We start from the raw sequence: 15,240 nt of genomic DNA, 5'->3' as shown, positions 1-15,240 counted from the left end.
TGTGGATAGGAATCATGTTCTTTTCCAAGTAAGACATTAGCCCAACAATGTTTTTTCTCAAATGTTCCCTGCCCTTCTGGCAACTATCACAGGATTTCCAATGAGTTTGGGTTGGATTTAAAAAAAAAGAAAAAGGCCTAGACAGAGCTCGGAATGTTTCAAGAATGCCATTTGCATCCAAAACATACAAATAAATAGTAACCCATTGGGTCCCTCTCTAATACCAATTAAAATATTTGGCGGAAGACCCCAACAATATTAAGCTTATACTGAGAAATCTGTGTATCCATCCAAAGCATCGTCTTGATCATTGAGAAAAGATATTGAAAGCTACTACAGGCCAACTATTATCGAGAAAATTTATGTTTTCCATTTTTAATCTTCCTCCAGACTGAAGCTCCTTCAAACAAGAACGGCACATTGCAGCCCTGAGCTCTCATCTTTCATCATTCACGCCACACTTACCAACAGGCCAGTGTATTCCAGGTACTAGCTGTGCTAGGCCCTAGGCACTAAATGATCAACAGGAAGCACTCTGCTTTCAAGAGCGGCACCGCGCCAGGACCTGGGCACAGGATCTGGAACTGGGTATACTCCAAACATGTTTATTTGGTTAAATGATCCACGAATTGGCCTTGGAAGGAAATTCTTATTATTTCCCTTTTTTAAACAAGGAAGGAGTTTAATTTGCTTGAGCCCATAAAACTAGTAATGGGATGAGCTGGAAATCACACCCATTCTTCCTGACTCTAAGTCCACACTTTTCCCGCTAAGATATGCAGCCCTGGCCGGTGTGGCTCAGTGGTTATAGTGTCAGCCTGCAGACCGAAGGATCATGGGTTCGATTCCTGGTCAAGGGCACATACCTCAGTTGCAGGTTCCCCAGCCCCAGTAGGAGTGCATGCGGGAGGCAACCAATCCTGAGCCGGCAGCATCACCTCTAGTGAGTTTGTAAAGTGTCAGACATAAGAGCACATGCCCAAACCAAACTTCTGCCACTGCTATCAAGGTAGACAACAGTTCTGTCTGTGTAAGCAACCTTTTAAAAAAGGGGCCCAGAATATGAAGAATTTCTTACCCTGAACTCAGTGCTTGGAATCGTTTAGAGAAATCGTGTCTTTCAGATGTGACTGAGCCACCTCGGCATGCTAAAGCAGACCAGGAAAATGCTGACTAGGAAGCAGGTGTACTGGCAACAAGCCTTATTCATGGCCAGTGACTCTCAGCAGTGGTTACCGTGTTCAGGCTACACCCCATGGGCTCAGAGCTGTGGCAGAATGCATTACTCCATATGAACCCAAGTATTCCAGAGATGAATATGTAACATCTCTCTCTCTCTCTCTCTCACACACACACACACACAAACACACCCCAGGTGTTATTTTAAAAATTCATATAGCTGTTCTTAGTTCAAAATATACACAATTTTTAAAATATTATTGAATCAATAAGTAGCTTTGTTGCTCTATATTTCAATGAATGAAAAAGCACATTTACCATCACATTTTGGAAATGTTTGGAAAACATTTTTTTAAAAAAGGGAGCGGGGACTCCTCAAACCAAAAAGAATTTCCTGCATGTTACGTTCTCCCTTTACTCTATAATGTTTTCTGAAACTGGGTGACTTGGTTATAATCTTTGTACCTAAAGCCACACAACAGAGAGGAGCTGGGGTGAGGCTATGCGGTCAGCCTACGCCTGGACAGAGCACACCCGACAGGAAAGGCTGAGCCACGTTCTCTATCTCCGATCCTCAGACAAGAGGCAGACGCCAGGCCTCTCGAAAGCTCACGTTCTAAGTCGAATGGAAGTCAGAAAATGGCTCTGCTGCTCAATGCTTGGGAAGAGCCTCATTTTCTAATCCACAATCTGAATTTTAAGAGAGAAAGTCTGCCAATTATTCTTGATGGATCATTTTAGGAAGCCCCACTTCGAGCTGCTTCCAAAATTATTAGGTTTCTTAATCCCCAAACAAGTGTTTGTTTCAAAATGCCAGGAGAGCGACATGAAAGCGGCCCAGGGAGTGGACTGCCCTGCTGCACGCCGCCCCGGTTCTAATTCCGCTTCCCAGGCCCGAGGCCACCCACAGAAGCAGGCAGACATCCTGCTGACTGTGCCGGCCCAAAATACTGCCTGCCACTTATGTGACGACCTCAACTCTTACTAGAATGCTTGTAAGCCAGGTCTTCTTAGAAAAACTAGACCCTTAGAAGCAGAAGGCAGCCATTGCAGTAGAAAATACCTAGGACAATTAGCAGCTTAGGCAATGACTTGGGCTGTCTGAGCTGCAGTCTGCTCCTCTGTAAAAAAGGGGAAAATAATATCTACTTCCCCAAACTGCTGAGAGGATCAGCTGAGATGACACGGGTCGGGGTTTGTCACAGTGACCCTCTTCCTCGTCTGCGCAGGACACGGGCCAAGAGGAGTAGGCTCTGACCCAAAAAAATCTCCCCACCCAATTGCCAGGATTGGTGGTCTCAGTCTAGGCTGCTAGTTAATCCCGATAACCCTGAGCCCCCCTCCCCGCCAACCGCACCCAGGAAGGGGGCTCCGCCTTCTAATGCAATTCAACTCTTCTCTGTTTCAGCAGCAGGCATACAGGACACACAGGTGCACCTCTTCGTTACGCAGATACCTGCCATGTCACTTGGACATCATGTGGTGTGGCTACTGTAGAGGAATATTTCGTATTTCTGAGAACTTGTAAAATCCCCTTACCCTGTGCAAATTTTCAAAATACTGGGAAAGTAGCCATGATACACAGAGTATACAGCGGCATTTAAATTGGCAATAGAGTGAAAACAGATGTCTGAGTATGGAGGGATAACATTATTTTTAGAAGCCTAAACACAACTGGGTGGGTGGGCAAGTTTCAGCATTCTCTGGTCAGGACAATGTTAATATCAAGTTTGCAAACCACAAAAAAGCTCCCCACTTTCCCTGAATAAAATGCGGTTTATTAAAAGGTGCGACACGACACACCATCATTTCACCCGTGGGCTGTTCCAAGGAGAGCGCTTCAAAGGCCTTAACCCAGCGAGGAAAGAGGGAAAGGCATGTACATGAAAGGGCTGCCTCTACTCGGAGATGCAGGAGACACATCCCCGTTCAGGACACCAAAATGTGACAACTAGAACAAGGCCAGCTGATCCCATCCACTCACGCCCCTTTCAAGAGACAGTCAAGGACACGGAGCACTCACACAACTGGAGGAAGACGAGTCCACCCTGAAGTCTGTAGGTATCTAACAACATACAGCTTTCTCCTTCACTTCTTGAGTTTTCCAGTTTGAAATGACACTAAGCCCACTTCTCCTACATAACTAGGTAGCAAGTTCTAAAATTTCTCTTAGTCTCAGTTTCCCCCTTATTACAGATGGGGATATGTACCTTGTAGAAATTAAATGCAATAACCTACGTAAGTCACACAACATAGTTCACAGGACACAGCAAGGGCTCAATCAAAAAAGGGACGTGTAACTAGTATATTCTGCTTATGGAGGTTTCATATGAACCATATGGGCAGGAGCCAAGCCTGTGAGTCTCTCATTTGTTTGGTCCATGGATCACGGACAAAATTCTCAGCCTGTGTGTCCACCCAGAACAGAATTAAATATACTCCCAAAGGAGAGGTAAAAAACTCTATTGTGATGGGGTTAGTACAGAAAGCTGTATGAAAGGCAGACTATATGGTTGGTCACAGCTACTCACTACTTTCAGGTATTGTGCAGTGTTAAATGCTTAACAAAGGATCTAGCACAAGTATTATTTTTATTATTATTACTATTAGTGATATACCAGTATAAAACACTGTCCCTTACACTAAGAGATCTAGCCCACAAAAATCTGGAGGAGACCCTTGTGGCCAACCAGTGGATTTTTCCAAACCACACTTTAAGAACCACTGGGCAGACCACCATGATGTAGAGGTTTTGTGTCAAATAGGGTTTTCCCCCATAGCTCTATTTTCCCTCACATCTGCCTCCTCTACTAAATAATATAAAAAAATATTATTTCAGCCCGAGGAAATGGATATGCTAGGTGGTGTCACATACTGTCACGCCACAGAATATCAAGTTCATACTGTCAATTACAATAGTACTCATGGGGGGTAAATAAAATAACCCGTGTCACCAAATCTTCAACCTGATCATAGCTCTTCCAAAATTCCTACTTATCAATGATTGACCTTAAACATCATGCTTCTCATAATAAAGGATTTACTAAACTATTCAAGGAAATTTAGAGCTACTTTGTAAAGAATAATTGGGCCCTAGCTGGTTTGGCTCAGTGTACAGAGCATTGGCCTGCAGACTGAAGAGTCCCAGGTTTGATTCTAGTCAGGGACCCATGCCTGGGTTGCAGGCTCAATCCCTTGTAGGGAGCATGCAGGAGGCAGCTGATCAACAATTCTCTCTCATCATTGATGTTTCTATCTCTCCCACTCCCTTTCTCTCTGAAATCAATAAAAATATATTTAAAAATAAAGAAAGAAACAATAATTGGGAAGGGACAAAAAGTAATATAGTTCCTAAGATGTTTGAAAAAGCATTGTCTTAGCATAACTATCTAAGGGTAAGAGACAGCCCCTCTCCCTTGAACACACACCAACCTAAGATTCAAGTTAACACTGTCTTAGCTCCTAACACTGTAGGGGCAATTTATTCTAAGTTCTGCCAATGGATCAATTAATTCCTAAACACTTTGACTGTCCAGCAGCAGTTTGAAATTATTTAAGCCTCCCTAAAAGGTTACTGTATAGCTCATTTTAGGGAGCAAGACAAGGGTTTGTCTTGCTCAAGGGTTTGTGCTTTAAATAATGACATTCCAGTCACATTCAGATTTACCATTAACTGAATGATTCCATTAGTTCACATCTGCCTCAAAAAGTGGGGGGAAAAACCTCCAAAAAAGCACATGTTTCTCCATTAATGAATTTTGGCACAATAACTTTTATGTCTATCACCTGGGGGAGAGGATTACTTCACGTTTGGGAAACCGAGTATAACTTTATGGGTGATACAGCACTGCCCGGAGAAGGCGAAGGTTTTCTGCCAAGGAGGAAATAGTCAAGTAACCAGGACCTGCCAAGAACACATGTGAAAGAGTTAATGAGAAATGCCTGTGCGTGTCTTTCCTGGTTCAAGGAAAAGGGCTAAATAATAAAACTGAACCAATTAGAACACATGACCAATATCAAACGCCTCCAGTGGTGCTCGTCAGGTTTACAGAGTTTTACTGGGCTGGTGAAGTCCCACTCACATCCAAACGGTCCGGCAGCATAATCTGCTCTATAAAACGCACTTAATTGTTGCTCACAATCATCTCTGAGTCCTTTTTATGAAAAAATATGGGAAATTTACAGAGGAAACTGAGACTGTGCCCTCTCTAGTTCTCGAGATGTGGCTCAAAAATATGAAACTGCTTGCCTAAAAATCTGGGCCTTGGGTTTTGGAAATTTTATCAAATTAGAATGAAAAATTGACTTTGGATTATGGTTTTAATGGTGGCAGCCCTGCAGAAGAGTTTCAAGGCTGAGAAAAGTCAGATCTTTTTTACAAGAAGACGTGACATGTTCTGAAGAAAGCTAGATTCTACAGTGAGTGTGACACATTTGCTCTAAGAGTTCAACTTAAAAAAAATTACTTGTCCCATGATTTTAGATCAACAGAACACTAAGACAACATAAAAAGTTGAGAACAAGACACAGCGAGCCCATAAAAAAAAAGATAAACCATAAAGTTACCTCTATATCCTGGATAATCTTTGGGTATAATGACCTATAAAATGAATTGGGAGGGCCATCTGTGGGTCTGTTTTTAAACAGGTACTGATCCCTGGCAAATAAAAACAAACAGATGTTACATTTTTGCACATAAGAGGGTGAATTTTATTTAAACGTGGTGCTTACAAAGATGTTGTATCATTCAAGTCTTTTGACACGCATTGAGCTTTAACAGTTCGAAAGCAGGATTTCTGAGTCTGAATGTGTGAAACACAAGTCTACTTTGATTTACAGCTCTCTAACATGATCCTGCACTTTTAGTTCCTGAATGGCCAACCCACAATAATCTAGCCTTTCTTTCTATAGTTTAACAAAAAGTGCTAATGTCGCTTTGTGAAAAACCTAACTTGGTACACATCAAACTTCCTCCCATAAAGAAAACACAGCCTTAACCCTCGCTCACACCACTGCCACCCGTCGTGCATCGGTAGCTCTTTCTCTGTGCTCACTAGGCCAGGCTCCTGACGAGTACTAGGAGACAGAGATATATTTCAGTTAATTTCTCTTAAAAAAAAAAAAAAAAAAAGCCTGCCTGCTGTGCTTCCCGATATCTTTCATCTGGAACAATAACCAACAGCAAGATGGCATTATTCAATTTTCTCATATTTCCTTTCTTCTTTTCTATCTCTTGGTAATGGTATTATCACTTAAGAAAAATGTGAAAGGAAAAGCATACATACAAGCTTTGAAAAGCCAAGTCACTCAAACAATACAAACTTCCTACCAGTTAATAAATAGAGCAAATGTACATCTCAGCAGGAAAAATTCTAACGGCTTTAACCCCCGCCACCCAACTCCTGACCACTCGTCTTTTCGCGCTTGTTTAAAATAGGCCGATGCATTGGGCAAGTATAACTGCTTTCTTGAGTCATCAAAGTGACCCCAGGTCCAAGACACCTTTTTCCAGGGAACAAGCGACCCCAGTACTCACCACCCTCTTCTTTCGGAAAGTCCCTTCCACAGGGGGTCCGTGCGCACCATTCGCTCAATCAGCTTCTTCCACAGCATCCCCTCGGAGATCACGCGCTGCCATTCCTTACAGACCAGCTCTGCCGCACACAGAGACCTGGCATCCAGGTAGGAAAGAATGTTTTCTGCTATGTGATCTAAGCCTTGCTCTACAAAACAGAAAAGGCAATGAAGAGATGGGAAGGGAAATGGAAATGGACCGTCCTTCCGTAAGGACGAGAGGAACAAAGAACCCTGAACCAGATCGCACGCTTGAGTAACATCGGTAGTTCTGCAGGTACACATGTGCACAGGAACAGACACACTTCTTTTTGGTTCTGATTTTTTTAAGATAATGTAATTCAGGGCAACAGTCACTATGTGTAAAAGCTGAACCTGGACCATTCTCTATCTGTCAGATAATATGACAAAATACTTTGACATAACTGAAATTTTAAAATCACTATGGGATGATGACTCTCCAAACTGTACAGATGAGGCACAGAGAGGGAAAGACTCAAGGTTTCACAACCACCCAGGAGTAGAGCCAAGACTGTAACTTGGAGCTCTTTCCCCAAAGCTTGTGGTCTTGCCCCTCTGATCTATTCTCTTATAACCTCCATCCTATTAATCCGCAATTATGTGAATCCCTTGGAGCTAAGGAGACAAAAAGTAAAATGCTGACAGCTTAAGAAGCTTAAATTCGGTTGTACTTAGATGTATTTTTGTCAATAATTTCTTCATCTCCTTCTGGTGGAGGTAAAATTCTCAGAAGAGCCACATGTCTACAAATTCTAGAATCTTAAGAGGTTTATCCAATACAATGCAAGGGTCCTCTTAAAGACAACCAAGAAGAGTGGGTGTTCCACACTAGATCTGCATGATGGGCAAATGTAGTAAGTCTTTACCTCAAGTTGGTGCGTGACCATGTTAAATGGGTCAGAACCAAGGACAGCACCCATAAGTCTACCTATGTCCCTCCTGGCTGTCCTTGACCCAGTTGTAAATTATCACAAGGTACCCACAGTGAGACAATATAACCTCCTGGATGTCCAGTCCACATCTCTCTATTTAGTCTCCAGGGATATTTGGAGAAACTCTGCCCCATGGCGACACTACCACCTCTACATCATTTTTCTGCACTGCTTACTAGTCTGGTAAAATAAAACCTTATCAAAAAGGAAATGGGTGACTTTGGTATGGTTACCCTGTGCTCCCTTGCTGATGCTTACCACATAAAGTTGGGACTGCATTTTTTGTTTACAAGTTGGCACTAGCTGCTTTGTGTCCTTTTTTAACATATATAACAACTAGAGGCCCGGTGCGCGAGATTCGTGCATGGGGGGGGGGGGGAGAACCCCTCATCCCGGCCTGCACCCTCTCAAAGTCCAGGACCCCTTGGGGATGTCCAACTGCTGGCTTAGGCCCGATCCCTCCAGGGGACATCAGTCGGACATCTTTCTCACAGTCTGGGACCCCTTACTCCTTACCACCTACCTGCAGCAGAGGCGGGAGAGGCTCCCGCCACCGCCACTGTGCTCGCCAGCCATGAGCCCGGCTTCTGGCTGAGCGGCGCTCCCTCTGTGGGAACACACTGACTACCAGAGGGCAGCTCCTGCATTGAGCATCTGCACCCTGGTGGTCAGTGTGCATCATAGCAACCAGTCATTCTGCCATTCGATTGGTTTGCATATTATGCTTTTACTAGAGGCCCGATGCACGAAAATGGTGCAAGGGGCTCGGCCCCCGCCGCTGCGGCTGCCTCGGTCCCTGCCACCACGGCTTCATCCAGAAGGCTGTCTGGTCTAATTAGCACATTACGCTTTTATTATTATAGATTATATAGGATACCAAGTTCATTTCAAAAATATTATAAACATTTAAATCTCTAAATCCCACCTCTCAGAGACAACAGTTTTTAACATTCTGTGTACATCCTTCTAGGCTTACACAAACCTACAGTCTTCTCGGTGCTAATTAACATTTGTTAATCCATTTAAGAATTCTGCCTGAGTATAACAGCAAATTTATCTGTCCATATCCCCCAAATACACCTTCTCCAGTTCTTAAAACCAGGCAATCTGCACATCAATCACGTCAGGGTACAGCCATGCAGGATTACCAAACACAGCTGACAGCTGGAAAGGGCACCGCTCTGCCAGGAGCTCGCCAGTGGTTCTCACTGTCCTACCATCTGAGAGCCAAACTCCAGGCTCTGCCACTCTCCTGACGAGCAATGACTTATCTTTGGCCGACTTGTTTATAGGAGCCGTGTGTTTCCTAAGTATCTTCCTAGCTTTCTTGGACTACAATTTTTCTATCCTTTCTGGTTTTAAATCCATTATTCTTAGTGGGGAAGAAAAAAAGATAAGTGAAAATATGTATTTTTACTACACAATCTATCCCAAGGAGACAGACAGTCCCTTCATTCTTCATACTGATGCTCCAAATACTTAATTTTGTTTGTTCCAACTCTCCCAGATTACTTAACCATTTTGGACAATTTTACATTATTCAGCGTTTTTGCCTTCTTGATACCATTCTCAAAGGTTCTGGCTACTTTTTTTGTGACCGTGTCCCTTTTTTCCATCTTTCTGACCACATCTATAATAATAAAAGGGTGATATGCTAATTAGACCAAACATCATTGTCATTCCGGACAAAGCCGGGGCCGGAGCAAAGCCCGGGTCCCGGGTGCCTGCCGGTGGTGGCCAGAGGAAAGCAGCCCGGGTCCCAGGCGCCTGCCAGCAGCAGCCAGAGTGAAGCCCGGGTCCCAGGTCCTGGGTGCCAGAGGGAAGCTGGTGCCAGGAGCCAGGAGAAGGAAGGCCTACTCTTGCACAAATTTTCATGCATCAGGCCTCTAGCTTGTTTATAATCAGGGACATAAATCCACGGGTAATCACATGGGCTTCTCCTTGTGCCTCTTCACTTCTAGGACTGACAAAGTATTCATCAGAATCTCTTAGCCGGCTTTAACCGTATTTCCTTTTAGAATCTTGACCCATGTGCTAATAAACAGGTTGGGAAGGCTAATAAGAGGTTATTAAGGAGCCAGATACAGAACAGGTACTCAGTAAGTGTCAGACCGTATTCCTTCTCTCGTCCCCAAGTCCCCAAAGGCTTATGAGGCTGATATTGTTGGTCAAGGCAGCTAAGCAGTGTCCCCTTCCTTGTTATTTTCTGAGAGAAAATATTACACATCCCCTCCAGCAAAGTGCTAAGCCCCCTCTAATATCCTGGCCACCCCCAGCAGCCATGCAGACCTTGTCACTTTCTGGGTCCAGCCTAGTCAGGTGAGGAAGGCGGTCCGAGTGCCTGGAGGTGTTAAACGAAGCATTCTCTGATCCTCTGTCTGCCTCTCCTTCACCCTTTCCTGCTGAGACTTCCCATCTCCCACTACCATCCCCTTCCCGAGGCAACAACACATTCAGGCCCCAGAAAGTGAGGCCAGAGCGCTGTGCTCACAAAGCTGAAGAAGTGCTGCTGTGGCTAATTATAAGCACCAGATGAAGGTCTGGAAAAATTTCAACAATAAATTAAAACAATTAAAAGGCACAAATTTCAAAGCTCAATATATAAATAACACTGTATCAAAATGAAACTCAAATGTGAAATGTCAGTTCAATGCCCTTGACTACAGCCAGTTCTAACACAGCTGCTTAGATCATACAATTACAGAAACTTTTATTATTTTAGAAACGTATTTCAAAGAACAGCTGCAAAGAAGCTTGGTCCCCACCCACCCCTGCTGTCCCTTCCCCCTTCCCAATCACAGATCTTCGTCCTTGTGAAATCTGAAGTTATAAACCAAAACAAAAAAAACAATGCAACTGCTAACAGCAGTCCGTCACTGGGAGCCTTTAACCTGGAATATAGTGACCTAAGGATCCAGGCAGAAATGAAGAGAAATTATGCTCAGGTCACAAAGTCCAACGTTCTGTTGTTTCAACAAAGTGCCACACACACCTACCTATATGATGTCAGGATGAATCAATACGGAAATTAGTGGGTGAATAATTAAAACTTCCTGGCAATAAATCTTATTACCAGAGAAGCAGGTGTTTCCTGTCTCTGGGCTTTTTCTTTTTCTGTTTTTTTCAAGCTGCCATCCTCAGAATACCCACCAGATGCCAGGCATATTATATACATTCTTTCATCTTCACAATATCCCATAAAGTATTATTGTTATTATTATTACTAGAGGCCTGGTGCATGATCGGGGCAGGGTAGGGACTGGGGGGGGGGGGGGGGAGAAGGCCTCCAGGGCGTGTCCGGCCCATCTCGCCCAGTCCCAATCGCTGGACCCCAGCAGCAAGCTAACCTACCGGTAGGAGCATCTGCCCCCTGGTGGTCAGGGCGCGTCATAGCAACTGGTTGAACGGCCGAATGAACGTCGGACACTTAGCGTATTAGGCTTTTATTATACAGGAGCATTATTCCCACACAGATAAGGAAACTGAGGTTCTGACAAGTGGGCTCACACGCCTATTAAGAGGCTCTCTCAAGCCAATGACCACAGCTGTTTCACTGGGTCGGGCTGGTTCTCTGGCCTTGCATCCAGCCCAAAGCCTTAGCTTCACTCTGGTTCTTCCACATCCCCAGAGACCTTAAATCTAGTCTCTGTCCACACTGATTTATCATCCTTCCTTGGGGATAAAACAAATGAACAAACCACAGCCAAGAAGTGAAATGTTTCAAAAGTCTTAATTGCTTAGACACCTCACCAAAGGGATCACCAATGCTATCATCCTTTAAGTACAATCTGCCTCTACTTCAAACGGTATAAAATTCCCCTTTAACAACAGTTCTTACAAACCACAAACTTAGCCTGCAGAAATTGACATTGCAGACTAAACATTTACCATGATTTTTAGAAAAGCATATCATAATTATCACTTTTTCCACTGAACCAAAAGGAGCCAGAAACCACAAACATTTTTCCATTTTCTCTATACTAACAGGTATGTTATTCACACAAGCATCAAAAAGTTAAAATGATAGACAATTTGTACAGAATTCTGACCATCAAAAGAAGTCTTAAGGTGACTGTCAATGTCAGCAGAGTAAAAATTCAAACTCAAAATCATCTACATAAAAGTTAAACACCAAAGTAGAATAATAAGTTGCTGCACACATTACTAAATCCAAGTATGAACATATATGTGGACCTGTTTCTCCCACAATGCTCTTAAGTTTGGGTCTGTGTTAAGGAACTAATGCCAGGTTTAATTCAAGTCTACCAGACACTAACTAACACAATCTACTGGGCCAGCTTGTCCCCAGCTATTAGAGTCCTACGTATGATATATACTGACATATGTATATATGTTCAGATCAAATCCTGTTAAAACAAAAACAAATAGTATTTTAACAAAAATATTTCTATGTCCCAGCCAATGGTCCATTCATTTCATGTAATATTCAATACCACAAAATTCCACTTTAACAGAAAATGGACAATACCTTAAAATTTGCTGTAATGAAAACTAGATCGTGTGCAATTATACTAACCATAGCTATACACATAACACATGTTCATCTGTTCTGTCTCTTCTCCAAGACTATACACTCCTCAAGGAGCTGCCTCTGAACTAGACTCTACAAGTCAGGAGAACAACAGTGCCACCTCGTGGATATTCTGTAAACATGTTTGAGAAGTAAATTATAGGGGAAAATAAAATAAGACCCAACCAGTAGAAAGCAAACAAAAAATAATCAATAAACAGATTTGCTTAAGAAAAATGGAGCCATAGCTTCGTTTAGTTGAAAGCACTTCTGAGGAATAAGCACAATCACCAACTTTGGAATCACCCTGACTTTTCTTGCTGAGAGCAGCAGCCTGAGTCAGTAGGAAGGCTTGGACGACGGGGGCTCTGAGATCTGGCACTGCCCATACAGAGACCTGTGTCACATGCCCACTCATCATACCTAAACACACCTGTAATATTCAAATTCCCTCCGTCTCATACAATTAAAGGCTTACCTTTTTCTTTCTCTCCCATAATTAACAACAAATATTACTGAATTGTGTTGTATTCTATACTTTAAGCAAATTTAAGGAATTTTCCCAAGTAACCTTAGCTATAACTTATTTCAGCCTTTGCACTGACTTTGGGACCACCCTGCACCACCACCTGCACACTCACCACAATGACCAAGGTCAGATGTGAGGAAGATCGGGCATTTCACCCATTTCCTCTGCTCCTTGGCTTCCTAGTCTACACAGTGAGCAAGGGGACTAAGTGATGGCTCAGAGTCCTTTCTGCTATAAGTACTACAACTCTAGACGGAGAGGGATCATAGTTTGCTTTTTAGGAATACGAATGAATGAAATGGGGCAAACAGTGCTATATTTCAGCATAAAAACAACAGAGTCCCTTTCCCCTTAAACACGCCCATGGAACAAGCTTTGGAAGAGGGATTAGAAGTCAGAAGCTGGCCTGCCAATGTGCAGCCCCAGGTGTCAGGTCTGAGACGTGAGCCCAGGTCCTGTTTGCTGGGACAATGCCTGGAACATGGAGTCCGGATGCACTCACACCACAGTCAGGCTAAGCGAGGAGCTGCTCCTTGAGGGGCCACCCGGAAGCTCTGAAGGGCAGAAGTGGTGGCAATGGCACTGGTTAACCCTGGCTATTTCTAGGCTTGCCCTGGCATGGCAGTTGTAACTTCCAGACTACAATGACCATGGTAGAGGAAAACGCTCTGGCCAGCATTCTCTTCAGGAATGAAATATTTCTATCTTACCTAGCCAGACATAAATTTAAAAGTGAAGATAAAGATGGAGATGAAAGAGAAAGAGATGGAGAGAAAGAAATAGAAATGAATGAATGAATGAATGAATGAGAAATAGAAAATCAAAGGGGGATGAATAGGCAGAGAGCGATTTTCACAGCAGGGAGACTGTTTCGTATGATACTATAATGGTAGATACATGTCAGTATACATTTATCAAAACCCACCCGATTAAAACACCAAGAGTAAATCCTAACGTCAAGTATGGACTGTGGGTGACAATGATGTGCTCGTATAGGTCCCTGTATTGGAACAAATGTACGACTGTGGCGTGGGATGCTGACAGTGGTGAAGGCTGTGTGTGTGTGTGTGTGTGTGTGTGTGTGTGTGTGTGTATGTGCGCGCGCGTGCGCGTGGGTGGTGGAGGGAGGTGAAGATACAAGAACTCTCTGTACCTGAAACTATTCTAAAAAGCAGTCTGTTTCTGGAGGCCCTCAGTGGACTGAGCTGCAGATGGGATTGGAACCTCTTGCTTCAGCGAGATCGTGTGTCTCCAGCATCACCTCAATGATCAGGGAGACCGGTCTATACCCTGAAGGAGTCTGAGCCTGTGGGACAACAGACCTGCTCGGCCCATCCTGCTCGGTTCTCCCCAGATGATAAATATTCTTGACACCGAATCACCATCAAGAAGCGTTTCAAGGTGCTGATGACCCAGCAACCGCGCCCCGTACTGTGAAGGTCCCTTAAATTTCATGTCTCTCCTGCCACCTGTGACCCCTGAGACTTTCCAAAACCAAGCTTTTCAGTCTGTGAGCCTTGAAGCCTTCTTACCACCCTGGCTCTTTGGAATCGGTGTCATTACCTTTCATCATGCTTCTGTGAAGCAATCATGGCAGCACCCCCCTTAAAGGGAACAAGTTTGACTTTTTCATATTTTGACTGCCACATTATTAAAATGATTTGAAAGAGCTCTTATTAAAAAAAAAAAAAAGTAGTCTATTTCTAAAAAATTCAAAGTAAACTTAACCGGAAGAGCACGGTGGGGAGTGTGCACACAAGCAAGCAGGGTGTTGAGGGAGGATGCAGAAATAAGTTTTGAGAAATGTAATGGAGACATGCTATCAGTTTTCCCAATATGTTTTGACATTCCCGAAGTGTTACTTTATTCATTTATTTTTAATACTCACCCGAGGACATGCTTTTATTGATTTTAGAGAGAGGAAAAGGAAGGGGAAGGGGGGGGGAGAGGGAGAGAGAGAGAGAGAGAGAGAGAGAGAGAGAGAGAGAAACACCAATGTGAGAGAGAAACATCGATCAGCTGTCTCATGTCTGGGATCGAACCTGCAACCTGAGTATGTGAGTACGTGCCCTGACCGGGAATGGAATCCAAGACCTTTCCGCGTCCTAGACAATGTTCCAACCAACTGAGCCACACTGGCCAGGGCCCTAAGTGTCACTTTAGATGCCAATGAACATCCTAAACTTCCCAAACACAAAGAGTGTGGCTGCACGACCAAGGGTGATCCCGAGTGGGGGGGTGAAAGGATTAAGGAAAAGACAGACAAGAGAATGAAAGCTGGGTCTCGGTGGGACGCTGCTCCCTGATGAGGAGACAGCGCCAGCGCCCACAAGCCGTGTCTTTATTTTATAGCAGATGCCATGAGGCAAAGCAGGGGCGTGATCACGTTGTTTACAGCATTCTCGTGAGTTCCAACCCTACTCAACTACATGCACCCGAACTCTACCACAAGGCACGTGGGGCCACGTGTTTGG

General features: G+C 43.8%; 1 protein-coding gene and 1 pseudogene across 11 annotated transcripts in view; one reads left to right on the top strand and one right to left on the bottom strand.

Moving 5' to 3' along the window:
• The window catches only part of FBXW11 (F-box and WD repeat domain containing 11), a 104,333-nt gene that overhangs the window by 16,982 nt on the left and 72,111 nt on the right, over positions 1-15,240 (bottom strand). For all 11 annotated transcript variants that reach the window (XM_006104132.2, XM_006104133.2, XM_006104135.2 and 8 more), the window contains 2 exons: positions 6,716-6,902; positions 5,746-5,836 (listed from right to left, as the gene is read on the bottom strand). In XM_006104132.2, coding sequence (XP_006104194.1) covers positions 5,746-5,836; positions 6,716-6,902 — 278 coding nt within the window. The remainder of the gene's footprint in view (positions 1-5,745; positions 5,837-6,715; positions 6,903-15,240) is intronic.
• Positions 9,988-14,434, top strand: LOC102434256 (annotated as a pseudogene).

The sequence above is a fragment of the Myotis lucifugus genome, unplaced genomic scaffold (assembly GCF_000147115.1).
Source record: "Myotis lucifugus unplaced genomic scaffold, Myoluc2.0 scaffold_546, whole genome shotgun sequence".
Lineage (NCBI taxonomy): Eukaryota > Metazoa > Chordata > Mammalia > Chiroptera > Vespertilionidae > Myotis > Myotis lucifugus.
This window is presented reverse-complemented; position numbering and strand designations above follow the sequence as displayed.